Source organism: Talpa occidentalis, unplaced genomic scaffold, assembly GCF_014898055.3.
Source record: "Talpa occidentalis isolate TD23 unplaced genomic scaffold, MPIMG_talOcc4v2.1 talOcc4.13, whole genome shotgun sequence".
Classification (NCBI taxonomy): Eukaryota; Metazoa; Chordata; class Mammalia; order Eulipotyphla; family Talpidae; genus Talpa; species Talpa occidentalis.
In genome coordinates, this window is record NW_023601322.1 from 73,681,969 (window position 1) to 73,706,518 (window position 24,550).

Sequence of the window (24,550 nt, forward strand, 5' to 3'; positions counted from 1 at the left end):
ATATGGGGACGCTTAATCAAATATCTGCATGATGGACCTTTAAGTTCTCTGGGGCCAGAAGCTTTTCCCATCAATTAAGCTTCAAAGAAATGAGTTTTAGGCTCGTCTGTAACTGTATTTTTATGTTTCTTTTATGGCTCCCTTGCCTTCTCCCGGTGTCTTTAGAGATACCAGGAAATGTGGTGCGGGGCTGAGGTATTTATTAGCAGTGAGCAGAGAACAGGTTTATAATGGTCATTACAAAATATTAAAGTGCTTGCTTTGAAGTAGGACAATTTATATTTCCATTACAGTCACTTCACAGGCGCCCCCCATTGCCACCAGGGAGAGGGACATTTGTCCTGGACCCTGTGATTCCCTGTGATCAAGGCCCTGGAGTTGTTTCCTGTGGAAAGACACTGGACTTCCAGAACTTTCCATGGTCACTCTGCATCCCAGGGTCTTGGGACCCTGAGCCATTAAAGTACAAAGGGGATTGCCCTGCCTCCCAGGGAGATGCTCCTCCCTTGGTACCAGGTGGGGGCCCACTGGCTCCTACAGCAAAGGGAGTTGGGGGAGACACAGAGATTGGCCCAGTGCAGGTCTGAGCAAAGGAAGACCCAGGGAGGGGAGCCGAGTTTCCAGGGAGCAGACACTGCTCACACATAACCCGGAACACGAGAGCACGGTGGGGTTGGGGGGCACCCCAGCCCTCCTGTGAGCACATGAGGGAAAATAAAAGGTGAAAGAGAGAGAACAGGAAAGGAGAGAATGGGTGTGACTGAGCGGAGTTCCCTCCTGTCAGTGAGAGAGCGAACCCCAGGGGGCTGAGGCTGGATTTGGGACAGGGCCCACTGTTTCCTTCTCCCCCCTCCACACTTATGCAGAGGAATGGGGTGTGAGTACAGGAACATTCCAGGTGGAAGCAGAGAGAAGGCTGGTGAGTGTGGAAAATTCGTGCTCAGCTAACCCAGCGGCTGTTTCGTGGCGTCCTGGGACCAGAAGGAAACTTAGAAGCCATGTGTGTCTGGTGGGAGTGGCTGAGGCTACGTCACTTGTCTGTCCACTTGTTCGCTCCTTCGTTTACCTGATATGTGCCAAATAATGTGTGTTTGTCATGCCAGGCCGTGTCCTGGATGTGGTGCCCGACGGGGTTGAAGATCCCTGGAGCCCATGTGTGGGGGTGGCGCGAGGCTAGAGAGGGGCCAGACCAGTGGAGGAGGGTGCTGCAGACCCAAGGGAGCAGTTTGGCTCTACCCTGAGGGCAGTGGGGAGCCTTCAGAGGCTTCTCCAGCTGCTGCGGGGAGGAGGGTTGGCTGGGCAAGGCGGCAGCCTGTGGGAGTTCAGGGTGGAGGTGGTCCTCCATGCTAACTGGTGGTTTCCCTGAGCCAGTGAAGACACAGTAGGAGCGGGGACCAACTGACACTGTCAGGACACACTTAAAAGGTGGGCCTCAGAAGGACTGATTGGCTGGGAACAGGCGTGATGTCAAGGGCGGTGTCACCTGTGTGGATGGGGAGCCAGGGTCTTGGTGGAGGGGCCATTGGCCCCTTTTCCAGCTCTTATGCTTGCTTTTTGGTGGGGGGGGGCCCTAATCCTTGGTTGGGATGCACAAGTTGGAGCCCTCTCGGTAGTGAGTCCAATTTGGGCCATATTGAGCCCAGGGAGATGTCAGACTAGCTCCAGCCCTTGGTTAAGGGGCTTAAAAGTCTACTGGGGAGCACCCTGAAGGCTCCACCCAGCTTATGAGACCCAATCCCCAAAGAATCTGAACCTCTGAGCACCCAGAAAAGCACCAGGGCAAGAGGGACAGTTAAGTGTGAGGGACCTGTGGAGACAGGGTGGAAGATGGAGCATGGCGGAGAGGCCAGTCCTGGGGCCACATTCGTGTCCTGCGTACTGGGAGCTGGTCCAGAGAGAGGCATTGGCTCCAACACGTCTTCACTGGGGCCTCCAAGAGCAGCATGTGGCGCAGGCATACAAGGCCAGGGAAAGGCCTAAGGTGCCCCACCCCCAGGCAATTAGCAGCTTTCAGAGTACCTACCCATGGTGGGCTGGGCGGGGACAATGAGGCAGAAGGGTAAGCCAGGTCCGGCTGGCAACTCTGCTCAGTGGACACTCCTCACACCTTGCCCGGAGCAGACAGGGGCATCCAGCCCAGCCTCTCCCCCGACCGAGCTCACCTGCCAACTAGACATCTCCCCTAGGTGACCCGGGACAGACAGCCAGAGAACAAGTCTCACACTCCTACACAGCCCGTGCTGCATGAAACATCCCAGCACTGGCTGTCCAGTGCCCTCCCTCCATGTACTAATCACCTGGACACCCTCATCAAGGGCCGCACGAGTCCACGGGTGTTGTCCACAAACACCTTCACTGTTTTCAGTACTTACTCTCAGAACACTCCCCTACAGGATGCTCGCTGCGTGTCATTCAAAGTCTAAGCTGAGCTAGCCACCCTTGGAAAGACCCTTTTCCAGCTCTTAGGCTTGCTTTTTGGTGGAGCATGGGGGCGGGGTGGGGCATGATCCTTCCTACCTGCTCAGCTGCTCCTTAAGGTGCAGCCTGAAACTGGGAGACAAGGGCCGGGAGAAGCTCCTGAGACCTGGGCGGCACCTAAAATGTCATTATCGCTGCCCAGTTTCAAGCCTGCAGATGACTCATTTTATATTTACACTGAGCCCCACACCATTTTCTCTGATCCATTAGCTCTCCTCAGTCATCGTGAAACTATAATCATGGCGCTGCTCAGGCAGATACGATCGGATGAGTGGACCCAGATCCACTCCTGGAAGATGTGGTGGGCTCCCATTCAGCACTAATGCACCCCAATTAAGCAAGCAGAGCCCAGCCACCACCAGTTTTACTCATCTTCTCTTAGGAACTAGGTAAAGTGTACACACAAATTAGACAGGATTCTTTCCAGCCCTCTTCTCAGGTCAGAAATGCAGCTTTGGCTCTGTTGTTTGGGGCGGAAGGACAGAAGCCCCCACATAAATGCCATCTTGATTTCCCTGAATGGTTTGCCTGACAATTCTGAGCAGCATACCCGTCTGGGTGTGCCCACCTCAGCCTCCACTCAGCCCTGAAGGCCTGTAGCCCCAACCCAGCCCCAGGGTTGGCCTGCCCACCTGCAGGAGAGACAGACACAGCCAGCCATGCTGCCAGTCCTTTCATGTCCCGGGCCTGGCCTTCTAGAGAGCAGAGCCTGGGCCTCATCAACTCTGCCCTGAGCCTGCCTGTCTGGGACTCGGCATGCTTACACCCCGAGTGCTGTGGGCTCTCTGCGCGTGTCTGCGAGTGAACAGGATGGGACCTGAGGACGGCACAAGGCTGGCTGTGTTTCTATCCCACCCACCTCACCCCTACCCCATCTCCTCCCCCCGCTGGACAGCCCCCTTTCGTGGGGAAGATGCCAGTGTGTTTTTGGAGCTGCCACGTATGTGTGTGGGGATTAGGGGGGCTGCCGCAGAGGTTCTGATCCGGAGCCCTTGCCCTGTGCCTCTGTGGCCTGTATTCTACCTGAGATCTAGAGTTAGGGTAGTTCACATGCTCCTGAATTCACAGAGCAGGAGTGAGCTGTGGGGTTGCCGTCTCTGCCAAGCCAGCCATTCAGAGGTTAATAAATAATCTCCCGCTATGGAGAGAAACTAGACAGTGGTTTCACTGTCTGCACCCTCCTTGTAAGTTAACCTGAAAGCGACGTCACTTGGTATCAATTAATTCACCCCAGTTGCCAAGCATCCTCTGTGGGTTTGGTGAGGGCAGTAACTGGTTGAGGGACACACACCCTTCCTGACCTGATGCTCTAACTTTGGGCTCATCATGCCCATCTGCTTGGTGGGCACCACTCATCAGATAGGGAGGCAGAGACACGGATTGTCACAGACAAGGGAGGGTAGCTGGCTGGGGACAGCTTTCCAGAAGATGAGGCTTCTGCTGTGCCCAGAAGGGCAGGCCAGGCCTCTGCCGGGAAGAGTGTTTCAGAGGAGACTGTGATCTGGGGGGAGGCTGGTGAACCTGCGAGTCATCAATCAAGGATGTTCCACGTGGGTGTTTCAGGGTCTTGCTCCAGGATTGGCGTGGACAGTGACCTGTGTGGGTGTCTTCTTAGCTCCTGGACAGGCTCAGATATCTCTCAGCTGTTGAGGTGGGGGTGAGTTCAGGAGTCTCTGGGGCAATGAGGTCCCCAACCCCTGGGCTCTTCCATTCCTACTCCCAAGGCTACTCAGCAAACGTGCCTCCTCTGGCCTCCTCCCCAGAGAGCCAGGCCTGAATACCTGAGAAACAGTGCCGCAGGGGGCTTGGAGAGCTCTGTGCCTGGCTAAAGGGAAGGGAATTTTTCCTTCTACATAAAAAAAGTTTACCAAATTTTTAACCACGTTTTTCAAAGTCCAACTCAAAAGAAGACAGAGAAACCCTGCCTGAGGTTGTGACACATGCGGGGTGCACTTCCCCCCCCCCCCCCCCCACAGGGACACATGTGGGGCACCTACCCCAACATCTGGTGCAAAGAACCAGACCCCACCTGTCCTCCCCCAGGTGCTCTGTTCGTGCACATCTCCTTGGGTGGCCCCTGGAGGGTCTCTGTCTTCTGTGTGCCCGACCCATTCAAAGCCTCTGAATCTACTTTCACGCCAGACAAGGCAACAGGGAGGCTGTGGCCCTGGCTCCTCACACTGCTGGCCTCTGGGTTCTGGACCCCGAGCCATGACCGCCTGCCTGATAACCGACTCAGACACCTTCTGCCTGCGGCCGACGTGCACCTCTGCAGCAGCCTGCTTTTGGACAAGCTGCCCATCGTACAGCCCTCAGAATAGGGGCGTAGGTGCAGGTGCTGAGGAAAGCTGTTCTTTCTCCTCCGGCAGCACAGGCTCCACCCAGCATGTGCCCCTCTCCCACCCCAGGGCTGCTGTTCTCCTTCAGAGTTGTGTGGAGTTTTGCTTTGTTTTGACCTGGGATTCACTGTCAATAGTACAAGTTAGAGTGGTTAAGAGAAATCTTCCAACCTCAGGAAATTTCTGAGTCATCTCAGGTTTAAAAACCCATTCCAGTCATTCTCCAAAATGCCATTTCCTACCAAACCCACGTAAAGGCACAAATCCCCGGTTCAGAGCAGGCCCTGTTTTCTGAGACAACTCTGAAGCCCTTCTCTTCTGATCCTGTTCCTTCTGAAGTAAATGTCCCCACGAGTCCAGCAAAGCTTCTACTGTGAAAATGTGGAACACGTTAACATCGGGGGGCTCTTTCCCAGAGACCCTAGGTCAGTGTCGTTGGTTTGCAGTCCATGCAACACTTGTCCCAGCAGGAAGACACTCAGCCTATAAAGCCCAGTGGCTCTGTGTCTCGGCTCAGAGGCTGAAGATTACAGCGTCTACGCAAATAACCCCCAGAAACACTGAAGAGAGAAATACCCCAGATGATGCCAGGCGTATGCGCTACCATCTCCTCATCCTGCCTTGCCCCAGAGGGCTCGCCCAGCCCAGGGTGTCCTGGGAAAACAGAGACAGGAAAGAGCAGAGTTCTGGAGAGAGAGAAGCAGCTGCCGCAGCAGCACTGATGGTGTCTTAGCGGGACCTTGTTCACCGCAGTGGGGAGTACACAGAGGTGGAGCCTCTTCCTCCCCTGCGGTGCCAGCTACCTTCCTCGTGTCGGGGGCGCTCCAGGGCCAAGGGCACGGCTCTGTGCTCTCCACATCCCCAGCCTGGCCTTTGCAAGGTGCACTCGTGCACAGGTGTGCATGCTGTACCCACAGAGCCACGCATGCAGGCTTGGGTGCACATTCACATCACCCCTACAGGCACTCAGATGCACCCCACGCTGTTCCCCTGTCCTTTCAAAACCTCAGCACCTAGAAGATGGAGACAAATGAGGCCACCAGCTCACACCCACTGAATGGCTGCCATCGAGTAAACAGAAAATATCAAGTGTTGACAAGGACACTGAGAAATTGGAGCCCTTGTGCTCTGTTGGTGGGAATGTCAAGTGATACCGTTGCGGTGGGAAAAGCACAGCTGTTCCTCAAAGGAGAACTAACATAGGATCCAGCAATCTCACTTCTGGGTGTGTGCCCAAAAAAGGGTCTCCAAGAGACATAGGTACACTCATATTGAGAGCAGCATATTTATATATGCTTATGATTTATGTCTGCTTATAGCATGTTTATGATAGCTAAGCCATGGAAGCAACCTGTGTCCATCAACCAATGAAGAATAAACAAAACGATACCAGGAATATTACTCAGCCTTAAAAAGAAAGGAAATTCTGACAACTGCTACAATGTGGATGAATCTTGAGAACAGAAATTTTACTAAGTGAAATAGCCAGACACCAAAAGACAAATTGCTTGAATCCACCTATGTGAGATATCTAAACCAGTTAACTAGTTAAAATCACATAGAAAGTACAGTGGTAGTTGCCAGGAACTTTGGGATGGGGGGCAGGGGCAGTGAGATGTTGAATGGTGTTTTAAAAGAAATAATTCCTATTTAATGATCTAAATAGATTTATTTAATGATAGATTTATTTATTTATGCATAGAAGAACAGGGTTACAGGCCAGTGGTGTGGGGGGGTGGGGGAGGTAAGAGGATTCACCAGAGACAGAGTGGATTCACCAGAGACAGGATTCACCAGAGACAGAACAGAACAGGCAGACTGACGAAATACACTGCTGAGGGGAGCAGCGGGCGAGTCAGGAGAGGTCTGCTAAGCCATGTGGGTATCTCCCTGGCCGGGGATTGAACTTGTGCTGCAGAGGCTGCGGTTAGCTTCATAGGTTGTGTCTTAACACCTTGCACCACCAGGGAGGCCTTACTTGGCTTTGTTAAGGGACTCCTGAACTGGGTAGCATCCCGACTAGATACTGCCAGGCTCGCGCCACCTGGAGGGATTTCTAGACAGAAAGAGGTGGGCAAGGTTATCAACAGAAGAAAAGATTACTGCAGGTCAAACCACCTCCCTCCGGGGAGGCAGAGGTCTGCCTTGCAGGCAACCTCACTGACATTGGGGGCAGGACGGGGGAATACCTTGGATGTAACATTGTCCTGGATTCTAGACTCAAAACTGTAACAGACCATTCACATCAGTGACCATCCACTGGGACAGGTGAAAACCTGTCCGAGGTGCCAGCCTTGTGGGAGTTGGCTGTGCAGGACTGTGCTACAGATGGTGTGGCCCCCCAGGTCCCTGGTCCTACCTGTTAAGTGCCCCCAGAGCCCCCACGAAATTCTAAAACGTCTCCTAGGGGCTCCCCAGCAGAGCCCCTCTGCCTGTGCCATGAGTCCCCATGTGAATGAAGGCACTGCTTTGCCTGAGCTCCAGACTTGCTCTCCAGCCAGCAGCCCCCTTCCCTGCCACTCCCAAAGCCAGTGACCACCTCAGGTCCCCTCTGCTCAGTGGTCACTCAAAGGCCACAACAGCTCAGAGCAGCGACGTTTCTGGAAGGCACTGACACCTGAGGAGCTGGATGATTGTACCCCCATGGCTGGGCCCCTCCCTTTGGTTGTGTGTTGGGGGTATGCCTTGGCCCAGGAAGTCTTAGGAACAAAATCAGAGGCATTACAGAGATGGGGGTGGTGCTCACTGTCTCGCCCCTCAGCCTCCACATCTCCCCACCCCATGACCGCTCCCCCACCATCCGCCCTGACACCACTGTGAGAGGTGAGATTAGCATGGGCAGGGGGCTGAAGCATAGAAGCCCCTCTATGAGAAGCCAGTGCCTACCTGCAGAGAAAACTGGTGACTTATAAGGGAAAGCATTGGGTGTGGGTTTCCTGCTAACACAGGAGTGAGAAATAAAGTCCTTAATGCCAGGAGGGCATTAGCATTTATTCAAGTTTTCAAACATTACTCTTTCACTCTGGGGCCACCTGATGGACGTGCCAGTCAACCATAAAAAGTGTATGTGGATCCTTCTCCCAGGAATCCAACCAATTTTGCTTTCTCTAATAGGAATAGAAGAGAGGATTGTAAATGTCAAGCTGCAGATTGTATAGCAACATCAATTGAAGCAGGCATTCCTGAGCAAATGTACCATTTATCTAACAAAGGTCCGCGTGGCTTATTAATTTGAATGACCTGATGCTGGGGTGAAACTTGGGATGAGGTTTTGTCAAGAACTCAGGTGCAAGTGGAGGCAGATTTCCACTGACAGCAGAGCTGGAGGGCTGGAGGGGCCGGATCGGCTTCAGTGCAGCCCTGGGGCCAGAGGCCCGCTCTCTGCCTAGAGTGTGGGTTGGGTTCCAGAAGGGCTGAAGGCCATGTGGAGCCTTAGATGTGCAGATTCTGTTTGTGGGCCCTAGAGCTTCAACCCAGAAGATTCAAAACCAGCTGAGATGGCCAATATGACACTCTAGGGGAAGGTGCAGAGGGCACTGGCCAAGCATGGTTGGCCAGCCCGATGTGAGACCCCCTCCTTGGGGGCCTTGGGAGATTGAGGGACTGCTCAAGTGTGGTGGACCCGTCGCAGGTTCTGGGGTTGGGACTGTGAGTGAGGAGGGGGCTCAGGTAGAGCTCTGAGTGCCAGAGAGGGAGGGAGGCAGCTGGCGCCCCTCTATGGGCATAGGTGTGTGGTCCACTGCGGGCCCGTGGCCAATTCTCTATGGATGAAGATGCTCAAGCAGGAGATGCTCAAGCAGGAGATGGCAGGAAATGGCAGGAGATGACAAGCTCCTTGAGGCTCAGGCAGCCAAGGAGCCAGAGTGTGTGTGGGGTGGACTGAAGTTGTTATTTGGAGCTGAGCGATGGCAGAAAAGCCAGATTGAAAGAAAGGGCTTCGGGAAGGAGGCACCTGGGAGCAATGTCTGCAGCCAGTGGCTACAGATTAGGCCAAAGTCCAAACACCTCCCCAGGATGCCTCAGTGCGAGTGACAGTGATGCTTCTACTCAGAAGGCACAGGCTCTGGGCCCCATCAGCAGGGGATCACCAGATAACTCAGAGTTTACATTTGTTTGGGCTTTGTGATGAGACTGTATCCTGTGTGCTTAACTCTCTCCTGGAGTTTTCAGAATTTCTTGGCCTGGTCAACACCATCCGTAAAACTTGATCGTGTTAGTGCAAATGTATCCTGAAGATAAACCCATTGGTTTTGGCATTTATTGTTAATTGAATTTCCCCAGAAATAGCAGCAGAAAGATTGTTAATGTTCATGAATTTACATCAAGCTAAACATCTGTTCCTCTTAAGCTAAACTCCAGTAAAGTTTCGGCTGCTCATAAATTAGATCTGGGAGTAAAATGCTTCTTGCTCTTTGCACAGCTTAGCGGTTTCAAAATAGACCTCAGGATGACACATCGTAACTGAGGCCCGTGGAACTGAGGCCACGTTCAGCTGTGCTATCGGTGCCAGGCAATTAAGTCATGTTTTGCTTTGGTGGTAAAGATGGTGGTTTTGTCAGGCAGCAGTGCCGTTACTTATCAGGCCTTCAGGGACAATGTGGCGTCCAGCTGCTAATGTTTGGGGAAGTTAAAGTGGGAGAAGCCTGGCCATGAGCAAACCCAACAGCAGGGAGAGTCTATGGGCACATCCAGTCTCGTCCCCGGCCCCTCCAGGGGCCTCCCAGTGGGTATCTCAAGGTCTGAGTCCAGGGCCTGGGTCACCCTGCCAGGGCAGGAAGGGCTAAGTCCCTTGGGTGCGGCTTAAGAGCTGCCGGCTTTGAAGTGCTGGCCTGTGTTTGGCCGGGGAAGGGAGCCTCGCACCCCCATCTCAGGTGTAAGTAACCCACCGGCCCCCCTCCCGAGCCCACCCCCAGGTCGGCACATCCTTCCTATCACCCTGCCCCTTGCCCACAGATTAGGCCACAGATTAGACCTGCCCTTTGCCCACAGATTAGGTGGGTGTCCTGGCCACCCACATACAACAGGACTACTTCTGCTGATGGCAGAGGAGCTTCTCGTGATGTTGAACACTGTATTCTGCAGCCCCCTCTCCAGTAAATTTGGAGTTTGTAGGGGACTCCTAATGTGCAGGGCTACCCCAACGAGGGACGTTCCAGTGCCTGGGGGCCATCAGGGCCTGGAGTCTTCATGGTGACCGTGGGCTTGCCCCATCCACATCATCCATCTGCCTGTATAAAGCTATCCCGAGAGCAGGGGTCCCCAGGGTCAGCTTTGTGCTCACTTATCGGTACGGTCCTGGTGTGGGATCAACCTCCCCCAAGACAATGTCATGGCTGAATGCACCCTCAGGCCTCTGCCTGGACAACTGTTCCATCATCGGCCCCTGCCTCTCCTCTCTGCAGGCAGCGTGCTGTACAGTACCTACCGGCAGTGACAGAACAGGAGGCAGAACCCCACCCCTCCAGAGGTGAATGAAAGGAGCCCCTTCTGTGCGTGTTGGTGTTTGGAGCACACCCCCTCGTCTCATCCACCCCCAACCTGGCCATGCCAGATTTCACCTTACAGAGCAGGTGTTACAGGTTTGAGGGTGGCAAGCGCCTCAGAGAGCAGTGCCACGCTCTGGAGCCACCCACTGCACCCACAGCACCATTCCCTCCCCAGGAGCCAGTGATGGGTGACAGGGGCCCCCAGCCCCTCCACAATTCTGGGCCTGTGGTCAGGGAACTTGGGTCGCAGCCGCTCCCCAAGCCCTCCTCCCACCCTCTCCATGGAGAATTCCGTCGTCGGCCAGTCCACATTTAGTGAGCACCTTTACCTTCACCTGTGATGGCGCTCCCAGTACTGGGCATCAAGGGTACCCATGGGGGGGCTAAAAAGGTCCGGGGGGAAGAAAGTCTCCCTAATGGAGGGATGTGCAAGATGAGGGTGACTGTGGAAGGAGGCAGAGAGACCAGAGGAGCAGGAGCCTGTGAGTCAGGAGGCTGGTGGGAGTGAGCCGAGGGAGGGACTAGGACAAGGCAGGGACGGACAGAAGGGGCCGCCAGAACGCTAGGCATACAGGTCACACAGCAAAGCCTTGTCCTTCCTTTTCTTTACCTCACTGGGCCTAACCTGTGCTGGGAACTGGGTCCTGACATGAATTGAGGGGCTCTGGTTGGTGAACTTTAAATCCTTTCTCCCAGGAGCCACTGTGCTTATATGAGCGCACTTAAAAGAGGACTTGGCCTAACTGCGGCCCCATCGCTGGCCTGTATGCTGAGCTCTTCTGGTGACCCGAAGGCTCCTGGGAAGTTGTGTGAACCAGCGAAAAGGCGGGCTGACAAAGGCGGATCTGCTCCCGTGCAGATGGCCACGTGAGAGGCCAGAGGCCAGCGCCTGAGCTGGGGCAAGTCCAGCAAAGACTTGCCCCTTGCAGGCCTTGGTTTCCTGGTGCAGAGCTTCCTAGGAGGACCAGTGAAAGTGACACTTTGCCAAGTCCCAGTTTTAATTTTTCGTTCTCGACCCCCCGGGTTTCACTGGAGGCTCAGGCAAGAGCTGCGCCGAGGTGGGGCAGAGGGCTCCTGTGACTGCCAGACCTGGCCTGTAGCTCCAGAGTCCCCACTCAGCTGCTGGTTTTAAACATTCATCTTATAAAAGAGGTCCATGTCCATTGAAGAACTCTTGGAAAGAGTTTTTTTCTGTGAAGAAAGAAATTAAATCACCATAATCTCCCTCATCTGCTGCATGGGACCCCTAAGGCCTGGTTCACCCAACCCTATTCCTGATCACGCTCCTCAAGTGCCCCTCAAGTTGGGCAAGAGACTGAATACCCAAATCCTGGGTCTTTTCATCTTCACTGGGGTCACTGCAGCCCACCCACCCAGCAAGTCCACACAGGGACTTGAAGAAGTGGGGTGTGGCCGGAGGAACCATTCAGCAGTGCTGGTCTGCAAAGCATGTGCCTGACAAGCACTAGGCACTTACTGCTTCCTCCATCTGGAATGTTCTTCATTCAGATCTCCAGGAGGCTTGGATTACATTTTGTCTAGTTCACTGCTGAAGCATCACCAGATCTAAACTAGTATCCCCCAGTTTCATCACACTCTGTGCCTGCCCCTGTTTAAGGCGCACCTGAGTCCCAGGAAAGGAGAGACCATGTCACTTGGGACCAGGACAGAGCCCAGTCTTTGCTTTGGCCCTCTGGTCACTTTGGAGGGAAATCCCCAGGAGGGGGAATAGCCGAGGCCTGGGGACCCCCGCACTTCTCCCAAGTGCCCCCAGGGAAGCTGATCCCAATGATGGTGAGGATGGCAGGGGCCCCCAGGATGGCAGGCCTGCTCCCCAGCCGGGCCACTGTGGTCCAGCCTGGAGCAATCAAGCTCCATGAGCAATTGACCCAAGAATGATGGGGCTTCCAGAGGGAGATCTGGAGAGTAGATCTGGTCACACACATGTGTGTGTGACCCTGAAGTGTGTGCCTTGAACAAGTCTCACCAGGAGCTGCCTGTTTGGGGCCCAGGGGCTGCCTCATGTGTGGGCAGCACCAACATCACCCATGCTGCACAGCTTTCTACCCACACCCGTGGAAGGATATTTATTTTTGCTTGTTTTTATTGCAGTGACATCGTTTACAACACTAGAAATGTTGCATATAGTTAGGCTCACACCTCCTCAGATGTATGTCACCACACCCGCCAAGGTGCCCAGAGTCCTCCACCCTAGTCTATTGCCCCCTCCTGCTTTTGCTGTCCACCCTCCCCCTTTAGAAAAATATTTGTTTCCTCTGTGTCTTAGAGGTTGCCAGGAAAAGAGAAATGTGTGTCTTCACCCAAAAAAAGGGTTTTGGGGGTGTTTGTGGTGACCTTGGTTAGACTGAAGTCTTTTGATAAGGATAGAAGAATTCCAGGGAAGAGGGACTTCCTCTTCCTCCGCCAGGAAGCCTGCCCTCCCTGCTTACCCACTGCTGAGACGAGGATCTAGGGGTGAGCAGCACATCTGGAGGAGACCCCAAGAAGTATAAGGGGAAAAAAGTATAGGGAAGTGAGACCAGGGAGGGAACAAGCTAATACAGGTGGGTTGCCACTAATGGGCAGCTGGGGCTCAGTCCTTCTGGGGACCCCAGAGGGACTGTGTGGAGCACTCCTCAAAATTGGTCCACTGAGGTGTGAGGGAACAAGGTGCTCTTCCACCAATGCCCAGCCCTCATAGGTGGAAGGCTACTCTGGGGGAGCATTAATGCCACTCCCCAGGAAACTTCCCATATGAGCACCCAGCATACTCAGGAAGCCAGAAAATGCCCGCAGGCTGAGGATGTAAGCACCGGGACCAGTGGTGCCGGATGGTTGACCCAGTCCTCCCACACCCTCTGGGGCTGACTGAGGAACCTGGACAGGGTGTTAGTGCTTTTCTACAACTCCTCCCAGGACTGTGTGCTCCCCGCAGGCAGGGCCTGGGCTGGACTGCGGGCCTCCAGCTGCGTGAATGGATTGGAGAGCAGGGTTGAGAAGCAAGCAGTGACTCCAGGGCGTACTCTCCTGAAGAAGGCAGGGAGCTAGGAGTGGCCTGGACCAGACTTGCCAGGTCCTAGGGTCACAGGGATTCATCACATGCTGCCATGTCTTCCTGATACCACCACCAACAGCATCCGTCACCAGGCTGGAGGCAGCACCGGGCAGGAAAGGCCCTCCCTCCCCAGCTCTTTCTGCCTCCACTTCCTGCCTTAGAAGTGCAGGACCTTCCTGGTGGCACAAGGGGTTAAGACACAATCTATGAAGCTGTCAGCAGCCACTGTAGCACGAGTTCGATCCCTGGCCAGAGAGCACCCACATAGTGCAGCAGACCTCTCCTGACTTGTCCGCTGCTCCCCTCAGCAGTGTATTTCAGTCAGTCTGCCTGTTCTGCTCCCCATTCTGTCTCTGGTGAATACTCTCACCCCACTGGCCTATACCCCAGCTCTTGTATACATAAATAAATAAATCTTAAAAAAAAAAAAAAAAGCGGGCACTCCTAGCCCCATTCCACCATAGAGGGTGGTAACATAAAAGGAAATGTGAGACGACTTTGCAAAGTCTAAGTGGCTAGCCAGGCCCGAAGCTTCCCCAGAGAAGTGGACTTTATGCCCAAGGTGAGCAGGGTTGGGCTCATTTCACTCCGTCACCTCGCTGATGCCCAGCATCTGACTTACGTGGCCACTGTATTGGTACTTGCTGGATAAACAAATTTCCTCCCTCCCTTCCCAGTGCATGGGCATCCCTGGGTGCCTCTCAGGGAGAGAGGCCTGTGTCCGGGTCAGTCTGACACTGGCAAACATCCTGACAGGCTTTGGAAAGGTCCAGGCACCTTCCTGCCAGGCTGGTGCCCTCCATGCCTGGCCAGCCCCAGCACTGGCCTCGGACATCCCACCAGCTCACGTGCGTGGGGCTTTTCCTGCTCCCAGGCCAGGCCTGCTTTGGCAGATAAAATATTGATCAGCCCGCTGAGGAGCCCAGAGTGTGATCCTATTTTCATGTCAGAAGTTGGTAATGAACTACATTTATCAAGACGGTGCTCCATGAGAAAGGTCAGCCGCAGATCTGGCTAAGTTGTTATGACACCTCATTAATCTAGCTCCCTCTGTAATTGTCCCTCTTTGGAGATTCTAATGTTCTCCCATCCCAGCCACACTCCCTCCACGCCGAGGGAGATGATTATAGCAGGAGCACAGGCACATCCGCATTTAATTTTTTGAGCAGAGAGATAGGAAGCAGGTAGCAGTCTCTGGAATTAAATGTCCATCAAAGGAACACTTTCTATTGCAAAACAAAGGGAAGAAGGGAGACACCGTGACTATTCATTCCATCAGCCAGATGCCCCGCAAGACCTTGCCTCAAAGGGACGTCTTCACTCTGTGGCAAGCGAAGCTTCCAATCCCACTGTGGGTGGGTGGGGACTCTACAGAGTCAAGTGGAAGGGGGTGTTACAATGTGGGCAGGTGAGAGAAATGCTGGAGAGCGGGAAGCTCAGACTCTGAGCTGGAGGCCTGGATCCTGGATACAGGAGGTGCTTGGAGGCAGGCGAGGGGAGGCAGGAGAGGGGACATCTGCCCCAGGAAGGGAGGGGCCCAGCTCTGCCTACCCCTCTACCCTGCACCCCAGCCATTCCTGCACTGAGCTGGAGGGCCCTGTGGCTGCGCCCTTTCGCGCCTGCATTTCCCTGGCCTCACTCTCTGTGACTTATCCATCCACTGCTGGCCTCTAGCCGCCCCATTGCACTGCACACCCCTCTTGGCCAGGACTTGCCTTGTTGCAGGTGCCCGGCACCTGCATTCCTTCCTGATCAGGAGGTGGGTGCGAGGCTGTTGCCAGGGTAGAGAAGCAGGAGGCCTGTGCCCTCACAGTGAACTGTAGGGATGTGGTAACAGGGCCAGAGCTGGGGGTTGGCTGCAGCCCACCCATATGTCCCCTCCACGGTGTCCCTGGCCTGCCAGCATGGGAGGTACTGTCTGGCTTCAGACTTCTGGCCCGGAACAGCTGGCAGCTCTGAGATCCATGCCCCACCAAGGTCCTGGAGGAAGGTTGGGAAGGTTGGGTGGGTGCAGTGATACTGAAGCGCCTCTGCCCCTCTGCCCCAGCCCTGCTGTGTTGTGTTCCCGGGAGCCAGCTGTCCACTGGCATTTCTGGATTGAGCCTCCTAGTGACCCATGTGCTATGTCCACCGCCTTGTGGCATCTGGGCACAAATACCTGCCCCAGGAGAGCCTGTCAGACCCCGCAACGACTCCCCTCACCATCACCCCACAGCTTCCATCTCCTCCCTGCATCCCAGTTCCTGTCCTTTTGCCAGGACCCGTTTCACCTTGTTGGGACTGGGTGTGGGGAGAAGAGAGGCAAGATTTGGACAAAGCTAATCTTCTCCTTTCCTAAAACTAACCCTTATCTAGACTCAGAAATAAGAAGCCCCCAGAGGCAGCCTCATCTTCCCCTAGGCTGGACCTGCTTGGGGCGAGACTAGGCACTATTTTCAACACTGTGCAGATGTACCGACTTGAGAATCGGGTTTCCCGGCTGGTGGCCCTACGTGCTCCCGGGAAGCACACCCCACAGGCCAATGAGAAGGCAAGCACGTTTGGGGGATGGAGAGCCAGTCTTGCAAGAGCCTGGAGACTCCCAGAGAGCAAATAGATTTGATTATATTGAACACAGCAATTGATTTTTTTCTAAGTAAACATGCAGGAGGAAATGGTCGCGGCATCTGTTTCTGACGAGAATCAATTGACCCCAAATTGAAAGAAAATCTGGAAACAAAAACAACCACAAGAGAAAGTGGCGAGGCTGTCCAGGCTCATCTGGTGAGGGAGGGCGGGAAACAGACATCCCCACCCAGTAACCTCTTCAGCAAATATGGTTCCAATCATGAAAAATGGGCACATAGCCGTCATTCCTTGAGCCTTTACTCGGTGCCAAGCCAGTCCCAAGCCCCTCGGTGCACAGCTTATTTAACCCCGGAGCAGCCCTGTTCTCCCCACTTCTCAGACGAAAGCACTGAGGCCAGGTCCCAGGTCACACATTCAGGCAGCGGCAGAGCTGGGACTCAAACCCAGTGGACTCTGGGACCTGTGCTCTCTGGTGCTGCTTTCTGGTGAGTCTGCAACCCTGAGCTATTGCCTGGTGCCTGAACTGGCCCTGAAACTAAGAGGAAGAGCCCCAGGCCTGGACAGTTCATTCCAGCAGCCTTTCAGCCTTCAACCTGGAGTGGAGCCATGTCCATTCCAGCCAAGCCAGTGCAAGAAGCACCCCACCCTCAGGGAGCCGGAGAGGTTGCTGGGGGGCCCAGCCTGCCTGCTCACAGCCCGCAGCCTCAGCCAACAGACTGAGTCCTGTATGTGACACAAGATAAACTGTGTCACATCATAGTGCATCACAGGCCTCATTTGCCACCACACCATGCAGTTCCGCTGCTGCTCGGCAGGCTGGCTGTGAGAAGGGCCTGGGCAGAAAGCGCCGAGTGCCTCGGGCTTCATTTCCGAAGGCTGCCCCTTGTTGTTTGGCCCTGGACTTGTGTACACGTTTGTTTTGAAGTAATTCAGCCCTGGGAGTGTACCTAATTAACTTAAGCAGGGCTTATTAGTCCTGTTAACTACAACTCCTTCATCTATGGGGCCAAGTATGCAAAAGCCACCTTTAAGGTAGGATTAAGGCAAAGAGGAGCTGTTACAAATGGGATGGGGCTGCTCTCCTAAAGGTGCTGCAGGGCTGCGCTGTGAATTCCATCCCATCTGGCAGTCAGCCCTGTGCCAACATGTAGTAGGTTCTCTAAATATTTACAAGGTGGAGGCCTGGGTAGACACAGGAAACAGACGTCCCCACAGACAGGCCCCATCTGCTTGCCCCTTAGGCTGCACAGGGTAAATGCCCAAGGGTGCTGAGTGTGATGGGTGAACAAACCGATGGAGGGACCATTCTCTTAAGACCAAGGGGTACATGTCACTGCAGTAACCCCTTCTTCTCTTCCAGGTGACCCGTGCACCATGGCCGACTACGCCCGCCTGAAAAAGGTCCTTCTGGCGCTCCAGGCCCGCCTGCAGCCGCTCCAGGAAGGTGATGGCGTGCAAGACCCTGCCTCCCGGAAGCGCCTGCTGGTGGAATCTCTGTTTAAGGACTTGGATGCTGACGGTGATGGCCTCCTTGGCAGCTCTGAGCTGGCTCAGGTGAGTACACATCCCAGGAAAAGAAAATTGTAAGGGAATGCAGCATCCCACTGAGCAGGAGGTGAGGACAACCCGGGACAGCTACAGGAGGAAGACCCCTGTCCTGCAGGAGAGGCCGCCCTCCTGGAGCAGAGGGCCAGTGTACCCCGCCTCTGAGATACCCCCACCAGCCACCCCAGCCCGCGTGTGCACAGAAGCTTGAAGCACTCAGCTTTAGAGGGGCAGTTCTCTGCTCTTCATTAGGAAGTAATGCTTCTCTTCCTAGAGGCCCTCACTCGCAGCAGGATGGATAAAAGGAGAAAAGTAGGGTTTGGAGCTGTGACCTAGGCATCCCAAGTCCTCCGTCCTGCGATGCCCCCATTTGGTAGGATCCTAGCATAACTACCCAAACTCCAGCCTGGTTGCTAACAAGAATCCTGCATCCAACCCGAGCAGCCCTCTCCTTTTGGGAAGACGCCTGGGTTGGGCCCTGTTTGCCTCCCTCCCCAAACATAGCACCGTGTCCCTTTTTCCAGCTGTGAAGTAGAGCCAAGGCACCTAGTGTCTGCAGCAGAAAGGAGCGAAGGAGGAACTGCCTGGGCCACCAGCCATGCCAGTGAGGCCCATAGGCTCTGGGGCCAGAAAGGCAGGCCAGGTGGCCCGGAAGGGCCTGCACTCCTCTAAGGGTCTGGAGCACCCCCAGGCAAAGATATGCAAGGGGAGACAGCAGCCCCTAAACCAAGTAGAGTGGTGAGGTGGGGGCATCTCGTCTCAGGAGAGCACAGTGTCCCCCACAGATAGACAAGGCAGTGACCTTATCACCGTGGTGGCCAGGTTACTAGGAAGGGTTGGACTGAGGAGGGCCCTGGCGTTTACTAAACATCCACCTTGTGCTTAGTGGTAAGCAGGGCCCTTTACCTGTGATGGAACAACACAGAAGAGATCCTTGCTAGGTGGCATGTAGCTGGGAACACAGACTTCTTGGTCATACTGCCTGGGTTCGAGTCTCACCTCCAGCACTTACTAGCTAGTGGGTCTTGGGCCAACCTCACCTCTGTGACACAGTCTCCTATTGGTGACCCACAAGGTGTGTTCTCCATAGATGACTATGATCGACATCATTATCCTCATCTTTATTATAGTGATTGTGGTGATTTTATCTTAAAACCTTTCCAGCATTCTCTGCTGTGCAGTTGGTACTATAATCGCTAATTCACAGGCATTTTTAGAGGAGGAAATCAAGTTGCCTGAGGAGTGTTCACAGCAGAGGGTGCGGTGGAACTGAGGGGAGGCCCCGGTGGGCTGACGTGTGTGTCTGCTCTCCTCACGGCACAGAATGCCTCCCACGAGAAGGCTCCCCAGCCTGTGGCAATAGCAACCACCCACAAAACCTGAGCATGGAGTAGTCACCCAGAGGGCCTCTCCTCTGGCTGGGCAGTGCCAGCCCCCAGTGTGCTTGCTGGGAGCCACAAACATGAGGGGGCAGCACCCTGCTCTGCTCACTCATAGCAGGGCGACCTCTGCCCTCAGCTTCCTGCCGTGCCAGCCTGCACGACCCCACCTCCCGTGCTCAGCCCCCAGCTAGAGCTAAACCCCCCAAGGGACAGGACCAGGGACCCATGGAGGACCAGAGTCACTCTGGGAAAAGCCCTGCCCTACCACTTATTCCCTGCAGGAAGGCCACCTGGCGACTCCCCACAGTACAGGGTGCATGCGGGGAGTGCTGATGGCGGGAGGCCGAGCTTGCCCAGACAGAGGCAGCTGTGGCTCTTGGCACCCCAGGCCCAGGGGTTGCTGGGTAAACAGAGCAGAGCCTTCCTGGGCACATGGCTGTAACCTGGCAGACGTGCCCCGAGGCACCTGAAGCCATTAACAAGCGTGGTAATTGGACTATGATTTCCTCTTTAAAATTTAATGTACTTAAAATCCATTTCATAAATCTGCCAAGCACAGCCCAGCTAAAGTGGGCCTTTCTTTGACACTGAATCAAAGACGTCGAGGAAAAAATTGTCGGCCCTATGAAAAGTTAATCAATTTCCAATGCAGATATAGACAAAGGGAAATTTCCATCCTGGGAAGATTGATTTCCAGCGTTATGGTTGATCTCCCTTTTATCGACCACTCTCACTTGCTGGGTGAAGGGTCATTTTTTTTTTAACATTATAACATTAAATTGCCTTTAATATAGCAGGCCAAGTTGAGACTGTTAAATAAAGAAAAACTGCTTCTGTTCCTCTCCCCCCCCCCCAAAATAAATAAGTAAAATCATTTCCTTCTGAGCATTTTCTTTATAAGACTCTAATGCCAGACACACCAACCACTGACTCCAGCTGAGTGAGGTGCCTGGAATTTTTACTTTTAATCAACTTGCAGCCTAGGCTACATCATAGAGGGGTTCACACATGGCCCCCAGGCCAGAATCCCAAGGGCAGATATATTTGTCCCTGGTAGGACAGGGCAGGCAGAGACCGAGGGTCAGGCCTTGGTCAGTAGAATGGCAGCTGCCCTTTCCTGGGGGATGCACTGTGGCTAAGAGGTGCTGCACTGAGGCGGGTGAGGCTGGGGTGGGATGTGATTTGATGGAGCAGTGAAGCAGTGACCTTCCAATACAGCACAGCTGGAGCCAGGGACCTCAACTCCCACACTGAGTTCAGTGGCTACTTATTTACTGGGTGTACTTGAGCAGACCCCTCTGTTTTCTTCCCCGCCCATAGCATAAAGAAGTAGACCAGGTGGCCTCAGGGATCCCTCCTGTCTCAGGTTTCTGGACTCTGTCTGGCCAGGTGGGCAGAGTCCGGTCCTGAACTCGAATCCCAACTCTGCCCTATAAACCCTGTGTGACCTTGGGAAACTCCCTGTCCTTCTCTGAACTTCAGTTTTCTCCTCTATAAAATGAGGGGGTCAGACAGGCAAAAGCAAAGAGCTCCAGGTGCTCCCCAGGGCCCATGAGCTGTGCCTGGAATCCCACCCCTCGGGCGGAAAAGAGACCCCTTCCCCTCTTGGCCTGAGCCACCTCCCAGCGAGCCCACACTCAGCCTTGGCCTTGTTCGTCCCTCCTTCCCTGCAGCGCGAACTAAAGGAGCAGGACCTGGAGGAGGACTTCCTGGGGTGCTCGCCTGGTGACCTCCTCCGATTTGATGACTACAACAGTGACGGCTCCCTGACACTCCCCGAGTTCTACACAGCCTTTCGTAAGTCAGGCCTCGCCAGGTCCCCCGCACCCACACCCCACACCCACAGCCGCTTTGGGCAGGAATTCCTGCACCACAATGGGCTCAGGGTCTGAAGTCTGCTGTCTGAGTTCGGGTCATATATATATGTAAATATAGGTGAAGCCGCTGATTTTGTTTTGCAACAGGACTTAGCACTGAGCGCTGAGAGAAGGCGGGGTTCGGGGAGGGTGCAGGGAGACTTGCTTGAACCACTGCTTTTGGTAAAGGCTCTTCTCGCTGTCCTTGAGGTACCCAGGACTGAAATTTAAGCATGACTGGAAGGGCTCTGCCGGCACCCTGTGGGGATTTCATGACAGTATAGGATGGAGGGAGCAGATTTTAAGGTAATCCTAGTCTCTGGCCCAGGGATCCCTGCCTGAGGTAATTCCTGTTGGAGGGTTCAGAAGGCTTGGCAGAAGAGGGCATGGTCATTACCAAGGAGATGTGGTGGAATCCCTAGTGAAAAGAAAAGGGGGTGCTCTATCTGAAATGGGAGGTTCTCTGAGTGAGTCCTCAGTGGGGTGCTTACCGTGAATGGAGGGAATGACTTAGGGGCCCGGGTCTTTCCCTGAGTTACTCTTCCAAGAGTAACCGATGTCAACCATCAGCGGAGCTGGACAGGGTTTCGGCAGGGTCTCAGCTGCTGTGGCAGGTGTCTTTGTAGGTCAAGATGCTGATTCCCTGAAATAAATCTTTTAAGTTTTTGCTTGTGTGGAAGAATCAATAATTCCACCTGGCTCATGAGAACCAACTGTTAGATTTGGAGAAATTTTGCAAGGCAAATAGTAAAATAATGGATAGTTTTGAATCTGCCATGGTAGAAGTTTTTACACCACAGATATTCACACAATCGAATGCTACCAAGAAAGTGGGGATGGGAGGGACTGTTTTTCCTCAGGGAAGTGTTTGTTAAGCTTCGCACATCACTGGACAAGACCCTCCCTCCTGTCCTAAGCCATTCCCTCCTGCTGTATCCTCTCCACTCACCCTCCCCACACCAAGGCCTGGGGGTGATCTCATGGAACATGAACAAGAAAAGGGGGGCAAGGGTAGCGCAGATGATTGGGTGGCAGCCCCGGGGCAGGAAGCAGGAAGGCCGCAGCTTGTGTTCTGGGAACCACTCTGGGAGTTGGCCAGCCACTCTTTCTGAGGTCAAGCTCTCTTGCAAAAGTTGCTGTGAAATAAAAGGCCGGCACATTTTAAGAGCCAGGGACCAAGGCGGGGCTTCACCGATTTGGGGGATCCACAGGCGTCACAACTCATGAGTCCTGCAGTGGCATCCTTGAGTAGAAACAGGAGCTGCTTGGGTTCCCCAGTGTCCTGGCCCTGCAGAAGCTCCTGCTCGCGAAATCATTCCTGGGAGTAGGTCTGGGACCAAACAGGAAGCTATTGACTTCGGAGAAATGGAAGCATCCCTGTTGTTCATGAGGAAAGGGAGGGCCACCAGCCCCTGTTGAAGGTCCTTATAAACCTGAGCGGGGTGCAGGAGCGGGGCGTCACCACCTCCCTCCAGCACGTGCCTCCCGCGAGCAGTGTGGCTTCTGCTTCCTTCATTCCCAGACTACTTGAAAGGCTCATCATTGTCATTTTTAAAGCAAATTAGATTCTGCTGTTGCCTTGGACTAGAGCTGACCCAGAGGGCCAAACCATTCATCACAGCCTAGCCCAAATAATAAATATGCAATAAAATGTAAACTCGTGGCTGCTAAGGAAGCTGCAGGCTCTGAGGACCCGGCATGCACCCCTCTAACACATGGGATCAGTGGTTTTTCAAAATCAGAGCGACTCTAACCAGAGCCCCCCAGCGCCCTGGGAATGAATTTATGGTTCAGTTAATGTTGAACAGGTAATTGAGATGAGACATGTAGGTACAACTTATTACCCAGAAATCAATGAACATTTAAGAAATCTCACTAAAACTCAGAAAGTAATACCTCAAACATTTCAGCTACAACAGTTTGGATTTAATTTTAAAAACTAGAGCTGATAGCCTGACAAAGAAGGTGACTTTAAAATTGCATTTTCCAGTCTCTATTCTGCCAGGGTCCTTGGACATAAAGCAAGGTGGGCCTGCAGGTGGCTCCTAGTGTGGACTCAGTCACTTTATCCAGGCTGGGGCATTGTCCCTGGAGAAGTATGTTGTATTTATAAGCTTGGGCACTTGGGGGCTCGGGGATGGGGTGTTGGGAGGTAGTCTCCTGAATCAGGTCTTCTCTTGCAGCTGACCTAGTACAGGTCAGGCTGGAATCTGTGGCTGGTGGCTGCCGTGCACAGCTGAGCTGGTTTGGGGGTTCAAGGGGCAACACGGAACAGGTGGCCCCTCCCCTGGGAGTAGATCAGGGTCCCTGAGCCTATTTCTGACTGATTGATGGCACTAAAGCTCCCAGTCACCTGTCTCTGTACAGTGGTAGGAGCAAAATATGAGGGTGGCCTCCCTCTCTTCCTCCATTTGTCACTTAAATATTCTCTGCAAGTAGCTTTCAACTTTCCAAATTAGGGAACCGTGATCTCAGCGCAAAAGATCTCAGGCCTCTCAGCACGTACCCTCCATCCTCCCTCCCCGAGCCCCACCTGGCTGACTAGGAATCAGAGACCCAGGCCCCAGGCCCTGTCTGTTCATCACAATAGATTCATCTAAAAGTTGCTCGTTTAAAAAGCTTTTCAATAATGCATGTTTTCGCACTTTTCTGAATGCTTGGGCTGGGATCGTGGGAAAAACATGTTGCTTAAATGAGGATTTTTCTCCAGCTTTAAATTCATTACAGGTTTCTTCTGGTTTTTAGAAAGATACTTGTCCTTTTAATTAATCCTATGAGAGCAGCCCCAGCGAATGAGTTGGATGCAAAGCCAGGATTTACGCAGTTTGCAGTGCGCGGTAAAGGGCATCACTGGGTGATGTGCCAGGACCACGTTCTCAGTGACCTGGAGGAGGGGACCCTAGTCAGGAGGGTGTCTGGGGCTGGCTGTGTAGGAGTCAGTCCCCTCCCTCACCTCTGGCCTGTGAGCTCCAGGCAAGCAGAGAGCAAAGCAGTAGGTTAATCTGATTATTGCAATACTTCTGCATCCAGGGCCACTGTGAGGCAGAGGAAATGATCACCTAGTGACTTTGCAGCTGTTTTTCTGCCATCGTCACTGTGACATGAGAGGATGGAGCAGCTCCACCCTCCAGCCCTTGTCTTCTTGAGGGAATAATGCAAGGCCCACAGGACACTGCCGGGCCTGCAGCTCAGCCAGACCTCACAGCCCCCATGCTGAATGGGGTGGTGATATGCAACAGCAGCAGGCAGCCCCTGCTCCCACATCTCTGTGCCTCCTTATCCACGTGGGTAATACCTGACAGGAACGCCGCTTTATCCTAGTCCTTTTGCTTCGTGAGTTTGCGATCATGCACAGCCAGATTTCAGATAGCATTTCAGATAAATATTATCAAAAATTTTGTCTGAACCTCCTTGGCTCTTGAACTTGGAAAGCAAGCCATACCTGAGAACTGACTCCAGTTTAGGCCACGGCCAAGATCATCAGTATTATAATAAAGTAAAAATCAATATCAACAAGCAACTATAAACCAGAGACACACTACGGGGGGTGGGGGGTGGGAACTGTATGGAGAATATAACCAAGATGAAAATGCATACATTGTGCAAAAATGAAAAATGATGTAAAATATATATATATAATAAAATATAAATGAATTTAAAAATAAACGAGCAGGGGAAAAGCCCCACCCCTCTGGGTTCTTCTCTGAATGGCTAAGCAAACGAATTAACATCAGACAGATGAGTAGGGGGAAAAGACTAAATTTAATTACATACCTATAGAGATTTACATGGTTGTAAATTCTAGTGTAATTAGGACAAACTGGAGGCTTATATCCTGAGC

At 53.5% G+C, this 24,550-nt stretch overlaps 1 protein-coding gene across 3 annotated transcripts in view; it reads left to right on the top strand.

Moving 5' to 3' along the window:
- The window catches only part of FSTL4 (follistatin like 4), a 672,816-nt gene that overhangs the window by 524,756 nt on the left and 123,510 nt on the right, over positions 1-24,550 (top strand). For all 3 annotated transcript variants that reach the window (XM_054694402.1, XM_054694403.1, XM_054694401.1), the window contains 2 exons: positions 17,287-17,480; positions 20,527-20,650. In XM_054694402.1, the coding sequence (XP_054550377.1) occupies positions 17,287-17,480; positions 20,527-20,650 (318 nt within the window). The remainder of the gene's footprint in view (positions 1-17,286; positions 17,481-20,526; positions 20,651-24,550) is intronic.